Raw genomic sequence first — 21,530 nt, forward strand, 5'->3', positions numbered from 1 at the left:
TGGTTGACCAAAACTTGCTAGTCTTAAGTGGTAAGATTAATGGTTTTTGCACACATTCTGTGTTTCATAAAGCCTCTTTGGGATTTTGAATTAATGGTTATATATCCTTACTACATAATCCTAGCTTTTGAGTATAAAATAAAGTGTATGAAAAATATAAACTGAGGCCCTGGCTGGTGTAGCTCAGTGGATTGAGTGCGGGCCTGTGAACCAAAGTGTCTATGGTTCGATTCCCAGTCGGGGCACATGCCTGGATTGCAGGCCAGGTCCTCAGCAGAGGGTGCGCAAGAGGCAGCCACACGTTGATGTTGTTTCACTTCCCCTCTTTCTAAAAATAAATAAAATCTTAAAAAATATATACATATACACGGAAAAGAATGAACTTCACAGTGCTACTGTTTGTTTACTGTTTTTTTCTATGGAAATTGAATATACTATCTAGTGTTACTACATTGGCCACAGAAAGAGAAAGCTTAAACTCTTGTTACAGTTGTTGCATTTCTAGTTACAACTTGTGATTTTAATTGATAGTCAACATGTTGTTACCAGACATTGAGAAATAGTTATAAAGCATATGTCATTAGAGTAGGGTTTTTTTTTTAAGATTTTATTTATTTATTTTCAGAGAGGGGGGAAGGAGAGGGAGAGAAACATCTCTGTGAGGGAGAAACATCGGTTGGCTGCCTCTCACACACCCCCAACTGGGGACTCAGCCTGCAACCCAGGGTTATGCCCTAACTGGGAATCGAACCAGCGACTTTTCTAGTTTATAGGCCCCCACTCAATCCACCGAGCCACACCAGCCAGGGCTAGAGTAGGTATTTTTTAAATAAGTGTTTTGATAAAATATGTTTTTCCTTTCTGAACTCTTATACTTAAAAATCTTTTATCATTCTTTTTCATGAGCCTCAAATAGCAAAGCAAAATTTAACAGCAATTGATTTAATAAATGAGAACAGACACTCATTTTAAATGGCTTCTCAAAGGTCTGTGACTCTGCTTCTTCTGGAGCATTTTGCTTACTTGCCTGCAGGATCTTTGTCCCAAAATAAATATTGTGTCTGTTTATATACTGTCCACAGTTTGGCAGAGTGTAGAGGACTCCTTGATGTTAGCTTTGAGAAATCCTATTCAAGCTCAACAAGTTCCTTCTCCTCCTCTGGCATTCCAGTCACTTCAAGTAAAAGATATCTGTGGTGAAGCTTTGGAATGTGACTTTCCCCTAGAGAAACTGAAGCAACTTTACAACTAGCTTGTCAGATCTAGATTTTAAGTATTTCAGTTCAACTAAAATATGAAGTATATTTTCCAGCACTTAGTTATCAATACTTCAGTGCATTAAAATAAGTAATCTGGCTTTTTAAAAATATGTTTTAAGTATAATAACAATTATAAAATTTAGAACTGGAAGTCTTATGCTTACATATTTATTTATTTTAAATTTTATTTCATTTATTTTTTTAAAAGATTTTATTAATTTTATTTTAGAGAGAGGGGAAGGGAGGGAGAAAGAGAGAGAAACACCAGTGTGTGATTGCCTTTTGCACACCCCCAACTGGGGACCTGGTTGGCAACCCAGGCATGTGCCCTGATTGGGAATCGGACCAGCGACCCTTGGATTCACAAGCCAGTACTTAATCCACTGAGCCACACCAGCCAGGGCTTATGCTTACATTTTTAAAGAAAAGCTTTTATTTCAATAATTTTTAAAAGAGATTTTATTTATTTATTTAGAGAGAGGGGAATGGAGGAAGAAAGGGAGAGAAACATCAGTGTGTGGTTGCCTCTCACGTACCCCCCACTGGGGACCTGTCCTCAACCCAGGCTTGTGCCCTGACTGGGAATCGAACTAGCGACCCTTGGGTTTGTAGCCCATGCTCAGTCCACTGACTTACACTAGCCAGGGCTTATTTCAATAATTTTTAAATGTACAAGGGAGAATTCACTGGCTTCATGACTAAATAAGAATGTTTAAAAATTAAGATGTCATGTTTTAGTACCTTCCAGTTAGTTACATTAACTTACACGTAATGGTAAATGTACCTCTAAAGTATCTGAAGGTTGTATATTCTCTTTTTCCCTTCTTTTGAACTGCATTTTTGCCTGGATTTACGTTTTAGTGTAAAGGTAAATTTTCAGTTATGGCCTTATCTAAATTATATATCCCAAGTTAGAGAAGATAGAAATAATATGTCTGAGAGGAACATCCTTAATTGTTCCCCTCCTTGCTTCTACTTTTTACCCCAGTATTTTTTAATGATTAATTCAAACACTGCAGGAATTAAAAACCTTTGAAATGTTACCAACTGGAAAAATTGATTTTTGAAAAAGACAGCTATATCCTAGTTTTACTGTTTCCCATTTTCTCTCGTAATTTTTTAAAAGTCAGCGTTATTGATGTGTAATTTATGTACAACAAAATTCACCTATTTCAGGTGTACAATTCTGTGACAAATGCATATAGTCAGTGGTGTAACTACCACCACAATCAAGATATAGAACATTTTCGTAACTTAAACAGTTACCTCATGCCTCTTTGCAGTCTGTTCGCTCATCCCTTGGTCCAGGCTACCATTGACATGCTTTCTGTTACTATGGTTTTGTCTTTTCTGGATTTCATATAAATGGAATCATACAGGAAGTAGTCTTTTGTGTCTGGTTGTCACTTAACAACATACTTTTGAAATTTATCCATGTGCTGGGGTGGGGTGGAGGGATGGGGAGAAAAGGCATACAACTGTAATTGAACAACAATAAAAATTAAAAAAAAAAAAGTTTAGAGAGAAAAAAAATTTATCCATGTTGTATGTATAATAGTTCATTCCGTTTTATTACTGAGTATTTTTCATTGTGTGGATATGCTGCATTTTATTTATCCATTTACCAGTAGATGGCCGTTTGGGTTATTTCCCCTTTTTTGGCTATTGTGCCTAGTGCTGCTTTGAATTTTTACACAAGTCTTTTATGTGGACATATGTTTGCCTTTCTCTTGGGTAGATATGTAGTGTTTGAATTGCTGGGTCATTTTGTGAATATAACTGTTTAAGAAACTGCTGGACTGGCCCTGACTGGTGTGGCTCAGTTGGAACTTTGTCCCGTACACCAAAAGCCCCGGGGGGCGGGGGGGGGGGGGGTTCTATTCCCATTCAGGGCACATAATTAGATTGCAGGTTCAGTCCCTGGTCGAGGCACATAGGGGAGGTGGCAGTGTTTCTTTCTCACATTGATCTTTCTCTCTTTCTTCCCCTTCTTCTTTCTCTCAAATCAATAAATATCTTTTAAAAATTAAAAAAAACAAAAACAAAATGGGGGGGGAGCGGAGCATAAGGGAATTAAATGATAATGGAAAAAAATACAATAAAGATTAAATTAAAAAAAGAAACTGCACTGGCTGGTGTGGCTCAGTGGATTGAGTGCCTGCCTGTGATCCAAAGGGTCGCTGGTTCGATTCCCAGTCACGGCACATGCTTGGATTGCTGGCCAGGTCCCCAGTTGAGGGTGTGCAAGAGGCAACCAACCACACATTGATGCTTCTCTCCTTCTCTTCCTTCCCTTCTCTCTAAAAATGAATAAATAAAATATTTTCTAAAAAAGAAACTGCTAAACTGTTCTGTAAAGTGGCTGTACAGTTTTGCATTCTCACTCCCAGTTTTGAAAATTCTAGTTACTTCACAATTTACTAACACTTTGCACTGCCAGTCTTTTTTTTATTTTAGCTATTTTATTGAGTGTGTAGTGGTATCTCATTTTGGTTTTAATTTGCATCTCCTTAGTGACTAATGATGTTGAGCATGTTTTATGTGCTCATTTGCCATTTGTGTATCTTTGAAGATATGTCTGTTCACATCCTTTGTCCATTTTTCTGTATCAGGTTATTATTGAGATGTAAGATTTTATGTATTCTAAGTACAAATTGAGATTTTTGCAATTGAAGTTTTACTATGAGTCAGATTTATTTATTCTTAAAGAGATTTTATTTTTATGAGTCACATTTAAAGTAGAGGTAACCTTTACGGTGTATCTGACATTTAAAAAATATATCTTTTAAGAGAGCACTTAAAAAAAAGTGATTTTAGAGAGAGTGGAAGGGAGAGAGAGAGGCATCCATTTGTTGTTCCATTTATTTTATACATTCATTGGCTGATTCTTGTATGTGCCCTCACTGGGGATCGAATCTGCAACTCTGGTATCAGAATGATGCTCTAACCAACTGAGCTACCCAGCCAGGGCCAAAATTCTGATTTTACTGTTATTAACTATGAAAGAACAGAAATATTAGAAATAAGTAGATACCTGTGCCTAAGAAGGAAGCAACAAAATGATTATCAGTGTTAATCTTTAAAATAAAAGATGAGTAATAAGACATGGATGTACTTAGGACACATGCAGTGTGCATCTGTCGAGGAATTCTTTGCAAATAAATCTAGGAAACAGGCATATACTGTACAGGTAGCAATCATGAAAATCTTTCTCTCCTACAGAAAACATTGGGCATTCTAGTAAAGGTATTGGGAGGGCAGGAGAAGTTGAATAGATGGGACTCCCTTTGTTTTTAAGGTTTTATCTATTTATTTTTAGAGAGAGGGGAAGGGAGGGAAAAAGGGAGAGAAACATGGATCTAGCAAGCCCCCTCTTGCATGCCCCCAACTGGGGACCTGGCCTGCAACCCAGGCATGCACCCTGACAAGGAATCAAACTGGCATCTTTTTGGTTCTCAGACCCGTGCTCAATCCACTGAGCGACCCCAGCCATGGCTGGACTCACTTTTTCATTTTATACTTTTATTTTCTCATTTAAGAATTAGAATAATAGCAAACAGCTCTGTAGCATGGGCTATTTGCCAGGCTCTGTTTTAATTGGTACATAAATCATATACATTGATACCTTTATGATCTCCATTTTACAGCTAAGAAAACATTTGTAAATTTTAATACTATTTAACTTGAGCAAGAGACTTTATTCCTTTGATACCACTTTTTTGATACTTACTTTTCTACAGAGGATTAGAAGCCACAGACTAGCAAACATGTTCTTCACATTATAGACATGATAAGGAGTTTAATTATTGTTACCTTCTTTTATGGAACTATGCAGTGTAAATAGTTGGAAATTATCATTGGCTTTTCACTTGAGGCTGGGCCTTGTCAAATTAATGTGTACTTAGGAACCAAGAATTTAAAATAACACTTCAGTTGTGCCTTTTGATGGTATAACTGCTTTTAGGACTCTGATGCTGTGCTGTCCCGTGTGTCCTAAGAAGGAAAGGGTGGAGTCTGGGAATGTGGGCAGGTTGATTTTGTGAGTGAAAACCTTTTTCCACCTATACAATCAATACGGAGCCCTCTTGTGTTTAAAAACTTGAGAAGCAAAGGCCAGTTAATCTTCAGATTAAAACAAGAGAATAGCCTAGAACATGTGATACCAACATTTCCATTAGGAAAATTTAGATGTTTTTCAAACACAGTATTCTGCTCATATTAAATGATAATTTCCAGTAAGTGGCCTTACTTGCAGAATATTGTTTTAAATAATAGCCTTTGGGGAGAACACTCTAAATTTTCTGAGGATATGTATAGCTTTTTAGTTCTGGCTTGCTATCCCTTTGCTGTCCAGAACGTTTCTGGGCCATTTAAAGTGTGCGATTCAGAGGGTTTTAATATATTCACAGTGTGTAACCATCACCACTAATTCTAGAACATTTTTCAGAACTCTGGACCATTTTAAATACATTTTGACGAACTGCAAGCCAGTTTCTGTGGTGATTACTAGGTATTGTGCTAGGTGATTTACATTATTGCTAATTCTCGTAACTCTGCACTATATAATGAAGTCTTTTATTTAATTTTAGAACATATTTTGTAATAACTTGATTTTACAGCTCGGGAGACTAAATAAATCTTCAACAGTCATGTAACCTGTTTCCCAGATAGACCCAGGTCTTTTTTTTTTTTTTTCATCTGAATATGTTCTTTGCAGTATAGTACATTGCTGCTAATAAATAATTATTAGGTAAGTTGCCAGAAACTCCACACACTACCCTGCAAAACCCTACGTTAAATTATTTTGGCCCACCAAGTTACTCTTATCATTAAAATGAATAACCATTAATATTTTAATATGATCTTTTTACACCTCATTTTGCTGACTTTCATCTTTTTCCTTTTGACCTTTAACTTTACTTGAATTGATTTTCTAACTTGTAATGCAATCTTTGCAATGATAATTGCTTTTCCAGCAAACTACAGATAATCACCTCTTTTGTGTTAATGTTATGCTAATAATTTGGTAAAGTTCACTATAATATATTTTTAAAAATTCTTACAGAGGTGACAGGAATGGATTATAATAAAATCTGCCACTTTATTTCATTACTTTTTATAATTTAATTTTAAAGATTTTATTTATTTATTTTCAGAGAGAGGAGAAGGGAGGGAGAGAAAAATTGATGTGTAAGAGAAACTTCGATTGGTTGCCTCCTGCTTACCCCTGACTGGGGACCTGGCTTGCAACCCAGGCATGTGCCCTGACAGGGAATTGCACCAGCAACCTTTTGGTTCACAGGCGCATTCTCAATCCATCAAGCCACACCAGCAGGGGTACAATGTGATTTTTGTTAAGTCATTTACAATACCCTATACGATGTCCTAAATTAGGTTGGCTGGTTCTTAATTTTTTACTTTTTTAGTATGTTCATTGTTTAATTCACTTCCCTCTTTAAATGCTGGTTATTTGTTAAATGTATCTTACAAATAAAGAGTAGATAAAAACATAAGTGTAGTTTTAGGAATACTAATAAAAAAAATCTGTGTACCCGCTAAGATACAACATTTCTGCTACATTAGAACTGTGATTCTAATACGGTAGCTACTAGACATGTGAGCCACTAGTCTGAATGGCATGCTGTATGTGAAAAAGCACACACGGGATTTTGAAAACTAAGTACAAAAAAATATGTATACAATCTCAATAATTTTTATATTGATTACATGTTGAAATAATACATTAGATATATTTGGTTAAGTGATATTAATATAATTAATTTCACCTTTTTTTAATTTTAGTTTTTTAATTACGCCTGCTAGAAGATTTACATTTTACACATGTGACTTGCATTTGTGGTTCACATTATAGTTCTGTTGGACAGCGATGCCTTAGAAAGCTCCGCAGTCCTATTGCCCACCATGGGCGCGCATACACACACACACACACACACACACACACACACGCACTGTCGATATATTTATTGTTTAGTTTTGAAAAACTGTATACAGCGAGCACAAACTTCATGGCAGTGTAAATAAAGGACTAAATGTCGTTTTAGCATGAAAGCTCCTATGGAATAAGCTGCCCAGATTCTGAGTCAAGTCTGGATTCAGCTTCCCTGCGAGTTCTTAAGAGCCCTTCTGGGGAGGTTTGTGATCCAAGTCATGAGCAGGTTGTGGAAAAACTGGGGCTTACACTGGAGTTGGGGTATCTGGCACAGTGTGAGCCAGCGTTCACAGTGTGCTGGAGATCTGGAGGAAACATTGGTCAGAGGGAGTGGGCTGCTCCGTATTTCCTGATTCTAGGCTCACCTTAACCTATTTTCTTTTCACAGGAATTTCTCCATAACTCTTTTCATGTTGTAAAGCTGAAACTCTATACCCATTAAACAATAATTGCCCATTCCCTTCCTCCCCCCAGCCCATGGCAACCACCATTCTACTTTCTGTCTAGAATTTCGACTACTCTAAGCACGTCATACAAGTGGAACTGTACAATTTGTCTTTATGACTGGCTTACTTCATTTAGCATAGTGCCCTCAATGTAACATATTGCACAATTTTCTTCCTTTAAAGGCTGAATAACATAATCTATTATATGTGTGTGCCACATTTTGCTTATCTCTTCATCTGTCGGTGGACACTTGGGTTGTTTCCATGTTTTAGCTATTGTGAATAATGCTGCTATCGCCATGGGTGCACAGATATGTCTTTGAGACTCTGCCTTCATTTCTTTTGGATATATACCCAGAAGTGGATCATATGGTGAAACTATTTCCAATTTTTTGAGTAACTGCCGTACTGTTTTCTACAGCGGCTGTACTCTTACATTCCCACCAGCAGTGCACAAGCGTTCTGATTTCCCTTTTTTGGGGTGGCGGGGGGCAGTTCTAATTTCTCATCCTTGCTAACACTTGTTTCTGTTTTTTGTAGTAGCCATCCTGATGGTTTGCATTTTTCATTTCCCTAGTAATTAGTGATAAACATATATTTTTAAAGATATTTATTTATTTATTTATTTATTTATAGGGAAGGGAGGGGGAGAGAGAGAGAGAAACATCAATGTATGGTTGCCGCTTGCATGCCCACAGCCCAGGCATGTGCCCTGACCAGGAATTGAACTGGCGACCCCTTGGTTTGCAGGCCAGCATTCAGTCCACTGAGCCACACCAACCAGAGCTCATCTTTCTTTCTTTCTTTTTTTTTTTTAATCCTCACCTGAAGACATGCTTGTTGGTTTTTAGAGAGAGGAGAAGGTAAGGAGAGAGAAACATCATCTGTTATTTCGCCAATGTATGTGCCCCTACTGGGGGCTGAACCCACCAGCTCAGCATGTGCCCTGACCAGAAATCGAACCTGCGACCTTTTGGTTTATGCTTCAGCCAACTGAGCTACACTGTTCAGGTTGTGATAAGCATCTTTCATGTGCATATTGGTTATTTATGTATCTTTGGAGAAATGTCTATTCAAGTCCTTTTCCCATTTTTTAAATTTAGTTTTTTGTTGTTTGAGGAGTTCTCTATTAGTTTTGGATATTAATCCCTTAATGTGTATATGATTTGCACATATTTTCTCCCACTTTGTGGGTTGCCTTTTTTACTCTGTTAGTATTTTGTTGCATAAAATTTTTAAAATTTCATAATATCTTAATTTGGGGTTTTTTTGAAATTTTACTTGTGTCTTTGGTATTAGCAACAAGAATTCATTGTCATATGCAATGTCATGAAGCTTTTACCCTATGTTTGCTTCTAAAAGTTTTATAGTTTTAGGTCTTTGATTCATTTTGAGTTAATTTTTTAATACAGTATTAGATAAGGGTCTTTTATTCTTTTTCATGTGCAAATCTATTTTCCCACTACCAATTGTTGAAAAGACTGTCCTTTGCCCATTGAATGGTCTTGGTGCCTTTGGCAAAAGTAATTTGACCATATATGTGAGGGTTTATTTCTGGGCTTTCTGTTCCATTCCGTTGGTCTGTATTTTGTCTTTAAGATAATACTACACTGTTTTGATCATGTAGCTTTGTAGTAAGTATTTTTTTTTTAGTATAAATTTCCCCACAAGGGGCATTTTATTGATAACACTAGTTTACTTCCCTTTCAAAAACCAATTGCAACCACATGAAGCATACATATCCTAGAGATATTATTATCACGTAATTAAACAAAATATGAAGCTTAGAACTGGATCACTTGGACCTTTCTCTTCTTATCTCCTCCTAGTTCAAAATGCTCGCATCTCTTAACGGCCAGCATTCTTCTAGATCTGCATTTGGGCTTAACGCATTCAAGCCTCAGCAGAATCTTTGTAGTTTTAACCTTTTTGTGGCAAATTCACTTAGTCTGCCCACCATGGCAACTTTGCTTCCTGTCATAATGCCACATTTCCTACACATACAGAGGATCCTTGCCCTTGTACTGTGTTACTTTGTGGGACTGGTGCTTGCCACGCTTCCTACAGAAAGTCTGGCAGGTTCACCATGTTCGCAAAGAGCGCTGTCAGAGTGGAAAGCTCAAGAAGTTTTGAAGTCAGAAAGTGTGAGTCCTCAAGTTTTCAAGAGTGTTTTGGCTTTTCAAAGTCCCTTGAAATTCCATATGATTTTTAGGATGGGTTTTTCTGTTTGGTTAACACATCCATTTATTGGGTAGGTGTGTACATGTAGATAACACACACATGTAATCTCTTAAGTTGCAGGGACATTCTGTATTTGCATTGTGATTTTTGAACTGTAGGAAGTAGATTGGTCAGTTAATAGAATTAAATCACTACAGGAGAAGCTATTTTTTACGCTTGCATGCAACCCAGTTGTGATTCACAGGCAAACAAGATTGAAGGACTGACTATAGTCATTACCCAACAGGAGAGCAGCTGACTGTGCATTTATGAATGGGAGGAGCATGTGGCTAAAGGAGGATGAGTCAGAACCAAGTATCTTCTAAAAGAATCTGTTAAAATAGACTACAGAAATAACAACTAAAAGTCAGGATACATTCTTCCTTAATGGAATATCTTGTTTTCCTTGGTGCCCGCGACCATCTCAGTATCACTGCTTCTCTGCTGGTTTATTGGTGGGAATAACTGTTCTTTGTCCTGAATAAATGGTTTCTTTCCCTTGGAAAGAAGTTACTAAATAAAACATTGGTGGAAATATGTGTGTGTAAGCAATCAGTGTTTCTGTATTAATTTATATGTTTCATAAATTTTGTGTACATTGACTTAATTTTTACTATCATCTATGAAAGAGGCATTATTTAGCACTGATTTCATATGTGAAGGAATCTGAGCCTTTCTATCAGACTTAATTTGTATCAGTCACACCGATACAGCTACAATTTAAACCCAGGTTTTATCTGATTCCAAAGCACATTTTGTTTTCACTCTTCCTATGCTGTCTTGCAGTTAAGTATAATGATACTATTCCTTTTCTTTTTTTTTTAAGTAATTAGAGTTGGTTCTTGGTTTTTTATGGCAGTTATCTTCTACAAATTCACTGCAGACCTGAATTAGCAAATACTGAACAGTTGCTTCCAGGGAAAATACAGAATTAGGTTCCTGCAAGCATCTGGTCACAATATCTTCCTCAGCCAATTAAGTCAGTACTGTTCTACTGTGTGTTTCTGTTTAAAGACTCTTTGTTTAATATATAGTGTTGATTCATTAACTTTGGACAACAAGAAGATGTTGGGCAATAGATTATTTCTAATCTTTTGCCCAACAAAAGATTAAAAGTATCTAATGATATTGTTAATCATTATTAAAAAACCCTTAATAGTGAACATCCTTGTAACCAAATATTTTATGTACATCTTTGATTAAATTTTAAGGTACATTCATAGACATGGCATTGCTGGGTCAAAGGCAAATTCACACTTACTGCCAACAATACCTTCCCAGAATTGCTGGCCAGTTTATATTCCTCTCACAATGTAGTAGAATCTGGTTTTCCTCCTACACATTATTAAATTCTTTTTGTTATTATTTTCTTAATTTTTATTTTTTAAAGATTTTATTTATTTATTTTTAGAGAGAGGGGAAAGAGAAAGGGAGGGAGAGCAACATCGATATGAGACAGAAACTTCCATTGGTTTGCCTGTGCCCCGCCTGGGGACTGAACTTTCAACCCAGGCATGTACCCTGACCTGGAGTCAAACCTGCGACCTTTCACTTTGCAGGATGATGCCCAACCAACTGAGCCACACTGAGCAGGGCATATTTTTTATTTTTACATTTGTTTAGATATAGTTATCTTGTTTTAATTTAATGTTTGATTGCTATTAGTGAATAGTTTTTTATTTTTGGCCATTTATTTTTAGTTTGCCCCAAACGCATTTTTATTTCAAATGGTTAGCCAGTTTTCCCATCTTCACTGGTTAAATAAAATCCCCTTTTACCATTGATTGAAATGTTGCCTTTTTCATTTATTAAATACTTGTGTACTTGGTTTTAGTTTTGGATATTTTTGTCTATTCCATTAACTTGTTTCTGACTCCCATAGCCCTACTACATGTGTCCTGATTGCCTTGGTTCATAATTTAATATCTGAAAGGACAGAAAGTTACTCTTTCCTAATATTTTCTCGGATAGTCTGATTCTTTTGTTTGAACTATAGACTTCTAAGTAAGAATTACTTTGGGGTGGATTCCTGCAGTCTCTGGCACTCAGGGGTCATCTGGGTTTGGATCACATAGCGGTGAACAAATGGGTAAAAGAACTTTAGAAATAGTTAAAGCATGAGACCTTAGGATATCAAGACAAATCCTGCCATTACTGTTAGTATTTGGTTGATAATTTCTTGTAATAAATGCAGCCTTAGGTGGTTGGAAGGGGTAGCCTGTAGGAAAATGAATTGTTAAAAAGAATACACCACCTTGATATGGGCTGTCATCAGGTCCCGTATTCTGGCTTGCCCATGAAACATTATCGCCAACTAGGCCTGCAGAGCATTGTGCTAGAAGGTCGCGGGCCAGATCACTAAGTTCCTTATCCATCTGTTTCAGTGCCATAGTCTGTGCTTTGCATCTGGCTCCTCACTGTCTCGGTGTATGCTCAAAGGTCCAGCCAAAACACGTTTTTAAAAATATGTATTTTTATTTATTGATTTTTTTTTTTTTTTTAAGAGGGGAAGAGAGGGAGAAAGAGGGAGAGAAACATCAGTATGTGGTTGCCTCTCGAGCACCCCCTACTGGGGGCCTGGCCCACAACCCAGGCATGTGCTCTGACTGGGAATTGAACCGGTGACCCTTTAGTTCACAGGCCAGAGGTCAATCCACTCAGCCACACCAGCCAGGAGGTCCAGCCAAAATTCTTGATTATCCCAGTGGCAGGGAAGGATTATCTCTTCATCTCATACTGGCTCTGCCAGACACAGGCACTGAGGGGCTGAGGCCTCCTCCCCGACAGGCAGTTGGTGTCTCCCAGCTCTATGGGGCTCACGTGCACAACGCAACCACCTACTTTGGGGTAAATTGGCATTTGTACTCTCATTGTTCAAGAACATGACATCTCACTAGTTATTCAAATCTTTTTTATATTTCAAAAATTAAGTATTTTCTTCTTAGAGAGTGAGTCTACATGGTTTTTATTAAATTTATTGTTAATAGTTAATACTTTCATTGCTGTTTTAAAATAAGTTTTTCATTTTATTTTCTAAATAATTACTATTGTGATATTAAAAAGTTGTTGGTTTTTGTGTGTTGTTTTTATAACCAGCCACTTTATTGAGTTCATTAATTGGTTTTTCAGTTGAATATTTTGGATTTTTCAGGTCGATAATCTTCAAACAATATACACTAGTCATATTTATATGCAACTGTGTTATAACTGTGGTCTTTAAAAGGAGGTTACAAAGCTGCTGGATTCAGCTTCTTACATTTTTACTATCAGTGGTACATTCCATTAACTTCAGGAGTTGAGTTCTGCTTAAATAGAATGAGTGAATTCAGTTTTAATTTTTACAGTTCTTTTATGTATTCAGCTCTTCCTCAGTAAAGACTTTAACTAATGTTGGAGTCTTTCTTGGGTGGTGAGATATCAGTCCTTTTTTAATTCATTATATATTCCCAGTGGTCCTATAATATCCTGTACAAAATGACAGGTAATAAACATTTTTTGAGTGGGTGGATCTTTTCAAATTAAAATTATAGGTAAGATACAAGGAAAAAAAAACCTAAATTCCAGCTGTATTTTTGCTCTCAATTAATCATTATTCAAAAATTTACTGGGGGCCTGAGAGATACTGACCATTCCCTCTTACTGTTTTCCCTGATACTTCGGTTTTGTAGACTAGAGACACAAGTGTTCAAGCTGTAATGGTTTGCTACAAAGAAGAAAAATATTCTTGAATTGAAATGTTTTTCTGGAAGGTGAAGTATCTGCTTTTTTCAGGAGCTTGACACTTGGTTTCTGTGTATATTGATTTTATGGCCCAGTACTGGTGTGGATTGCAAATCTACAGTTATTCTGTTTTAATTATCTTGAAATTCTCTTTAGAACCACTGAAAAAAAGGGAATTCTTTCTATCCCTTTGTACCTACAATTTCTATCCTCTGCCCAGCTACCTAGGAGCTAGAACACAGAACTTCTATAAATACATAGTATTATAGAAGAAAAGGCAATTTTTCTGTGGCTCTACTATCACAGTGATACAGAATTTAAAGCTACCGAATGTGAACATTAAGTGGTATCATGTGTAATTTGCATTGACTATAACATCATAAATACTGATATTTAGAGCTTGAGTTGATTAAAAATTGGGTAGTACTTTTACCTTATTTCTGAAAGACTGAGGCTGTAGTCACTTTTAATTTCTGTGAAGTCTCAAACATTCTCTGATATTTTAGTTTTGGAAAGATAAGCAAGCCTTTTTGTTGTTTTTGTGTATAATTAGTTTAACCTATTTACTCATTTTAAAAGGCTTTATAGAATTCATTTTGTGTAAATATTTCATTGTTCTTAGGACAATGGATTTAGTCCCTAGGTCATATTTTAATAAGTTTTTTTTTCATAGTTTGAAATAGCCCGTCATTATTTTCGCTGAAAAATGTCTTAGTGTTTAAATGACATTATTGAATTATATTACAAAACGCCAAATTGGTAAGAGACAGAATTTTATTTTTTTCGTACTTGGAGGTTTGGTATTCATGAATGTAGGAAAGTGGCAAACACTTACTTTGAAAATCTACACATAAAATTGTATTTATTTGAATGTGGACATTTAAATAAATCATGAGGATCCTCTGAATATTAAAATATGATTTTATACACTGCACTAGGTTTGATGAAGAACTGTAGCCATTTTCTGAATCCATTTAGGAACTTCCTAAAAAGGAGCAGTGGTTTTCTTTGTCATGAGAGAATTTTTATAAAGAAGTAATAGACTTTTGGTCAAGATGGAGGTGTAGGTAGACACGCTTTGCCTCCTTGTGTAAGCATAGAAAGAATTACAACGAGATCTCAAAACAAGTAACACCTAGAACCATCAGCAAACGAGCTGTATTGGAAGTATCACAACCAAGAATTTAAAGAAGCCACATTCATCCAGGAGATGCACCAGTGGCGGAACTGAGGATCCCACATTCACATGGCAGATAAAAATCAGGAGGGATACCTTGGGAGTGAGCGACCCCAGCCCCAGGCCAGACCACACACACAGCCCAGGGTTCCAGTGCCAGGAAAATAAATTACCATAGCTTCTGGCTTTAAAAACTAGAGGGGGTTGGGGCAGCAGAAGAAACTGCTGGATTTTTCAGCTTAAAGGACCCACATGGACTTAGAACATACACAGACCCACCTACTCTGGGATTCACCACTAGGGCAGCAGCTGGAAGGGGGTGCCAGTCACATATGGGAAGTAAGTAAAGTGCCTGCAAACGGGTTGAGTGCCAGGTAACCTCCAGAGGCCAGGCAGCAACATTGTCCCCTCTCCAAGCCCTCCTCCCACACAGATCCACGTAGCATAGAAGTCAGTTGCTCCACCTTGGAAATTACCTAAGGCTCCGCCCCACACAATTTACAGGTGCCTTTTCTACAATAGGTCATGCTACTAAGATAGGGAGGCTGCCAAAATTGAGACAAAGAAATATGGCCCGAATGAAAGAACAGAGCAAAACACCAGAAAAAGAACTAAACAAAAACAGAGGTAACCAGCCTATACGAGGCAGAGTTCAAAACACTGGTGATCAGGATCCTCAAGGAACTAATTAAGTATGGCAACAACATAAAAGAAGAGATAAAGGTTACACTAAGTGAATACAGAAAACTCTACAGAGAACCATCAGTGGAGGGGAGGAAGCCAGGATTCAAATAAACAATTTAGAACATAAGAAGCATGCAACCAGAACAACAAGAAGAAAAAATAATTTTTAAAAAAACAAGGATCGGCCCTGGCTGGTGTGGCTCAGTGGATTGAGTGCCAACCCACAGACCAGAAGGTCCCTGGTTTGATTCTCCATTGGGGCTGCAAGAGGCAACCAGTCGATGTTTGTATCACACATTGATGTTTCTCTCCCTCTCTTTCTCCCCTCCTTTCTCCTCTCTCTAAAAATAAAAAAGTATTTAAAACAAAACAAGGATCATATAGGGACCCTCTAGGACTCTCCAAACATACCAATATCCGAATCATGTGGGTGCCAGAAGAGAAGAGGAAGAGCAAGAAATTGAAAACTTACTTGAAAAAAATAGTGAAAGAAAACTTCCCTAATTTGGTGAAAGAAATAGACATACAAGTCCAGGAAGCACAGAGTCCCAAACAAGTTGGACCCAAAGAGGACTACACCAAGACACATCATAATTGAAAATGCCAAAGGTTAAAGATAAAGAGAGAATATTAAAAGCAGCAAGGGAAAAGCAGAGAGTTACCTACAAAGGAGTTCCTATAAAACTGTCAGCTGATTTCTCAAACTTTGCAGGCAAGAAGGAACTGGCAAGAAATATTCAAAGTGATGAGAAGAAGCAAGGACCTACAACCTAGATTACTCTATGCAGCAAAGCTATCATTTAGAATGGAAGGGCAGATAAAGTGCTTCTTGGACAAGTTAAAGCTAAAGGAGTTGATCATCACCAAGCCATTATTATATGAAGTGTTAAAGGGAACTATATAAGAAAAAGAAGATCAAAACTATGAACATTAAAATGGCAACAAATTCACAACTATCAACAACTGAATCTAAAAAAATTAAGCAAACAAGCAGACAGGAACAGAATCATAGATATGGAGATCATTTGGAGCATTATCAGCAGGGAGGGGGAAGGGTGAGAATGGGGGGAAAGGTGCAGGGACTAAGAAGCATAATTGATAGCTTCAAAATAGACAGGGGGAGGTTAAGAATAGTATAGAAAATGGAGAGGCCGAGGAACTTATATGCATGACCATGGACATGAACTAATGTGGTGGTATTGATGGAGGGAAGGGGGGTCAGTGGGTGGAGGGGAACACAAGGGAAAAAACTGGGACAACTGTAATAGCATAATCAATTATATATATATATATATTTAAAAGAAGTAATGGCTTTTGGCTTGGAGGAGGCTTAGGTGCATCTTTCTTCTGTTGTCCCGAATCTGTGTTCATCCAACACCAGCTGCCTCCACCGTGCTGCCAAAGCTCGACCCTAGTGAGATTGAAGTTGTGTATGTGAGGTACACTGGTGGGGGAATTGGTGTGATATCTGCCCTGGCCCCCCAAGTCTGCCCCCTGGGTCTATCTCTGGAAAAGGTTGGTGATGCTATCACCAAAGCAACTGGTGTTTGGAAAGGTCTGAGGATTAGAGTGAAACTGGCCGTTCAGAACAGACAGGCCCACATCATACCTTCTGCCTCTGCCCTGATTATCAGAGCCCTCAGAGAGGCGCTAAGAGACAGGAAGAAACAAAAGACACTAAGGACAGTAGAAATACCACTTTTGATGAGTTTGTCCACATCGCCCAACAGATGTAGCACCAATCTTTAGCTAGAGAACTCTCTGGAGCCATTAAGGAGATCTTAGGGACTGCCCCGTCTGCGGGCTGCCGTGTTGCTGGCTGCCGTCCTCCTGGCATTGTGGATGACGTCAACAGTGCTGCAGGGGAATGCCCAGCTGGCTAAGAACTACACAGTAGTGCTTGCTTTGGCAGCGCGTATACTAAGAACTACAAAGGAAAATACTTCAATTAAAGACCGTTGACAACCCCCCCCCAAAAAAAAAGTAATAAATGGGCTTTAAAGAAATCTAGTAATTTTTTTAAATTTAATTTTTATTGTTATTCAGTTACAGTTGGCTGCATTTTCTCCCCATCCCTCCACCCCACCCCTACTTCTTAAGGAAAATATTTTTAGCTATGAAGTTAATATGAATAAACTACACTGTGGAATCTTTGATTCTAAAAGATATAAACTTACTGATGAATGTAGAATCTAACATGAAGTTGACCTTCCTCTGCCATTAGAAGAATTCTCTTTATGATTAGTATGGAAATTTAAAATAATGCGGCACATTGATAGGTGAAATGTTGTGTTCCTCACTGCGTCGCATTCTCCCCAACCCCCGTTAGAAAGAGTAGGTGAAATCTTGGTTAGAAGATGCGGTAAGTCAAGGCATATTGATGGTAGGCAGTATATAGATGGGTACCTTTTTAGGTGAGGTGGCAAATATGAGTTTGAGGTCACTTGTTTGACTTAGGTGTACGTCAGTGGAGTTTTAAGTTCACAATGTGGAAGGGAATGAACTTATCAGAACAGAAGGAAATGTGTGGTTAAACGGTTTCAGCTCTAACTGTAGACTGTTTCCCTTGGTCCAAATGGGAGGAGACATGGAACTTCATGTTTTTGGCTTGTTTTTAAATGTAAGTAGAAATTGGTCCAGCGTGGTTGATTGGAGTCCTTAACAGGAAAAATGGATTTGTTTAGTAATGAAGGGGGATGACATCAATAATGTATTGAAAAGGCATAAATCCTATAGGTTTTATTTTACAGGTGTTTTGAAACTTTCCTACCATGTTTATAATTATTGATAGTCAATTATTCTTATTAAACCTCTAAAAACAAGAATGCCCTAAGATTTTTTTTTTTAAGAAATTAAGTAAAGGAAAAGTTAGTGTTTCCAGCTTTTTCCTCATAATGAGAAGCTGTCTTACTGATTTTATATAATTATAGGCAACAAATAAAGCAAATTTTAGCTCACGAAACACTAATACTAAAAAAAAAACAAAACACTAATACTCACAGAAAGTATATTTGTTATAGGCAAATAAAGAACCTTATTTATAAAGGTAACCTGGTATATTGAAAATTTATTAAAGTCCTGCTGTAGGACTTTTAAAATCGTGGTAAGACAGTTAATGATTTAAAAAAAAAAAAAAAAAAAACCAACCTGCTCCAGCTGGTGTGGCTCAGTGGATTGACTGCCGGCCTGCAAGCCAAAGGGTCACTGGTTTGATTCCCAGTCAGGGCACATGCCTGGGTTGTGGGTCAGGTCCTCAGTTTGGGGCGTGTGAGAGGCAACCACACTTTGATGTTTCTCTCCCTCTCTTTCTCCTTCACTTCCCCTCTCTCTAAAAATAAATAAATAAAATCTTTTTTTTAAGTAAAAAACAAAATAAAAATTTAAAAAATCTATGCTGACTTTTGTTTAGAAGCCCATGATAAATAAGGTAGCGAAGACCTAAAATAATGTGTTTGTAAAATAGAAAGTTTTAAAGTAACTAATAGAATAGCATGGTGTTAGGGTTGGGGAGATTATAGGCACTGTACTAAATTTTTTCTTAATATTTTTTACTGCATCACAGCAAAATCTTCACTTCAAGATCATGGCATTAGAACCTTTTCTTTCTTGATGGGTCCTTAATTGCTCTTGAGAATAATTACAGTTTCAGGAAATATGAAAATTAACTTGGTGATTGAAAACAGAAGCGATCTGAATTTGGGAATCATACTTAATGTGACTTTTGCTCTAGGGTTATTTATTTACTTGAAAAAGAATGGTAAATAAATTAATGTTGTATCAGTTCAGGTGGTTTGGTTAGAAGCAGGAGAAATCAAGTTGGGCTAACTTAAGTTTAAAACAAAAGCAGCATTACTTACGAGACTTGGGGTGGTGAACACACAGTGCAATATACAGATGATATATTATAAATTATACACCTGAAACCTCACAGTTTTATTAACCAATGTTACCCCAATAAATTCAAATAAAAATAAATAAACAAAGCAAGCAAATGGCATGGCTTATCAGGAAGCTGTGAGGCTGTGTATAAAACTGAAGGGAAGTGTGTAAAAGAGCTTGACCCTGGGGGACTTTAGGGATCCAAACGGAGGGAAGCACTGCATGCTTTGTTCAGGGGCTTGTGAATTCCAGCTGTTGTCCATCTTTATATCTTTTTACTCAAGATTCAAAAATCGAAGTACCTGATTTTCCTAGCTTCAGTCGGAAGAGCAATGATGTCTTCTTCAAGTTATTATCTTACTCTAGTTTTTACAAAATCTGTAAAACTTCTTTTTAAAAAATAACCTGAAAGAATTGTACTAGAAATAAAGTCCTGGTAAACCAGATTAATTTAATTTATAGATTATGGTCAGAGGCTATAGTTTATATACTTTCCTGTAATTCTTAGTTTTATAATCTTTTTTTTTCCCTGAGAAAACCACAGTTTTTATAAGTAACTTTGTCCTTTGTTTTTCACGTGTCTGATGACTTACTGGTTTTCATCCTTCTTTTCTGTGTCTTAGGTGTATTTGAAGGCTCCCATGATTCTGAATGGAGTTTGTGTTATCTGGAAAGGCTGGATTGATCTCCAGAGGCTGGATGGTATGGGCTGCCTGGAATTTGATGAGGAACGAGCCCAGGTAGGGCGACTTCAGGCTTAAGAGTGTGGTCCCTCTCTTTATCCCCAGTATGGCCTTTGCCTAGGGATCTGTTTTACCCAGTCTTTAAGAGTAAGTATAGAAAGTCTCATGTTCAAGTAATGTTGGGGAATTCTTAAGATGTTGAAACCAAATTCTGGTCCTGGATTTAGGTAAGTTTTTTTTCCTCAGTGGTTCTAAATTTCATTTGATTACCTTGATCTGCTCAGTGGGCCACTTCAAAGTCCAGTAAATGATAGTAAATGGTTCTGTTTAATATTTGTTCTAAATCTTTAGAACATTATGAAAAAGAAAAAAAAAGTTCAAAATAAAATGTAGGAACAGTACTTTTGAAATGGCAGAGTGAGGAGCTTGACAAATCCTCTCCCCCAAAAGCAACAGTTAATCTGCACAAAATTGTAAAAAACAAAACATAACCCAAAACCCATTTAAGGTGTCTGGACATTAACCAAAGGACATAAGTTGAGAGATATTTATTCAAAAGAAGCTACTGAATTTTAATAACAACAGTAGTAGTCTGTCATTTTAGTCAGGAGCTGCTCCATCTTTTCCCTCAACTCTGTGGTCCCTTGAGTTCTACCTTTGGCAGGCAGGGCAAGCCCTGAGGGCCGGCAGCTCTCTTCTGTTATCAGAGGGAGCTGACTTTGTTTAGAACAGAGCTTGGAAAAATTCACGCCCAGGGATGTCCTCAAAAACAATAGAGGTCTCTGGCAAACAATCCAGGAAAGCTAATGTTGCAGGAAGCAGCAAAATGGAAGACCAGCCCGAAATTTATCGGGGAGATCTAGGGAAAGAGATGGCTAAAGTGGGTCCTTTATGATCCACGTTAAGTATGATCTTAGTAGATCATACTTACCCCTCACGGTCTAGAAGGCTGTGTGCATGTACAAGGCCACATGTGTTCAGGAGGGAGCAAAGAGGGCCTGTGCAAGATGGTAATTCCTGGCTGAATACAGGGTCAACTGATCCCTGCACCCTGACAGGATTCCCCCAAGCCACACACAGAATGACAAAGGATGGAAGCCTATTGGCTCCAAGTGTTTCAGCAAAACTTCTGACCAGTCATTGTCTGACCAGGGGCAACCCTCAGAAAGCAAGACTTTAAAAAAAACGCTAAGCAGTGGCATCAGAGGCTGCACACTGCCGGGGAAACAAGATGCTACAGAATTAGCCCAGGCAAGTCACTAAACAAACAAAAAGCAGTGATGCAACAGGTTGAATTTATACCCAGGAAAGTTTCTGGTTGGGCTGACTTCTAAAACGGAAATATTTTATTAGAATGATAGGTAAAATATTAATAACCCACAATATTTTCCATACTTAGAATTTTTCAAGCCTTGTTGCCCCAGTCCACAAATTGAGCTTTATCCTTACAAAATTTTTTATTATTTAAAAATTTTTATTAAAAAATTTCAAAGCAGGGGATCCCAACCATCC

At 37.4% G+C, this 21,530-nt stretch overlaps 1 protein-coding gene across 2 annotated transcripts in view; it reads left to right on the forward strand.

Annotated features, from left to right (window-relative positions):
- Positions 1–21,530, forward strand: part of CBFB (core-binding factor subunit beta) — a 53,763-nt gene that overhangs the window by 11,144 nt on the left and 21,089 nt on the right. For both annotated transcript variants that reach the window (XM_053914678.2, XM_053914677.2), the window contains exon 4: positions 19,959–20,075. In XM_053914678.2, coding sequence (XP_053770653.1) covers positions 19,959–20,075 — 117 coding nt within the window. The remainder of the gene's footprint in view (positions 1–19,958; positions 20,076–21,530) is intronic.

Source organism: Desmodus rotundus, chromosome 12 (assembly GCF_022682495.2).
Source record: "Desmodus rotundus isolate HL8 chromosome 12, HLdesRot8A.1, whole genome shotgun sequence".
Lineage (NCBI taxonomy): Eukaryota > Metazoa > Chordata > Mammalia > Chiroptera > Phyllostomidae > Desmodus > Desmodus rotundus.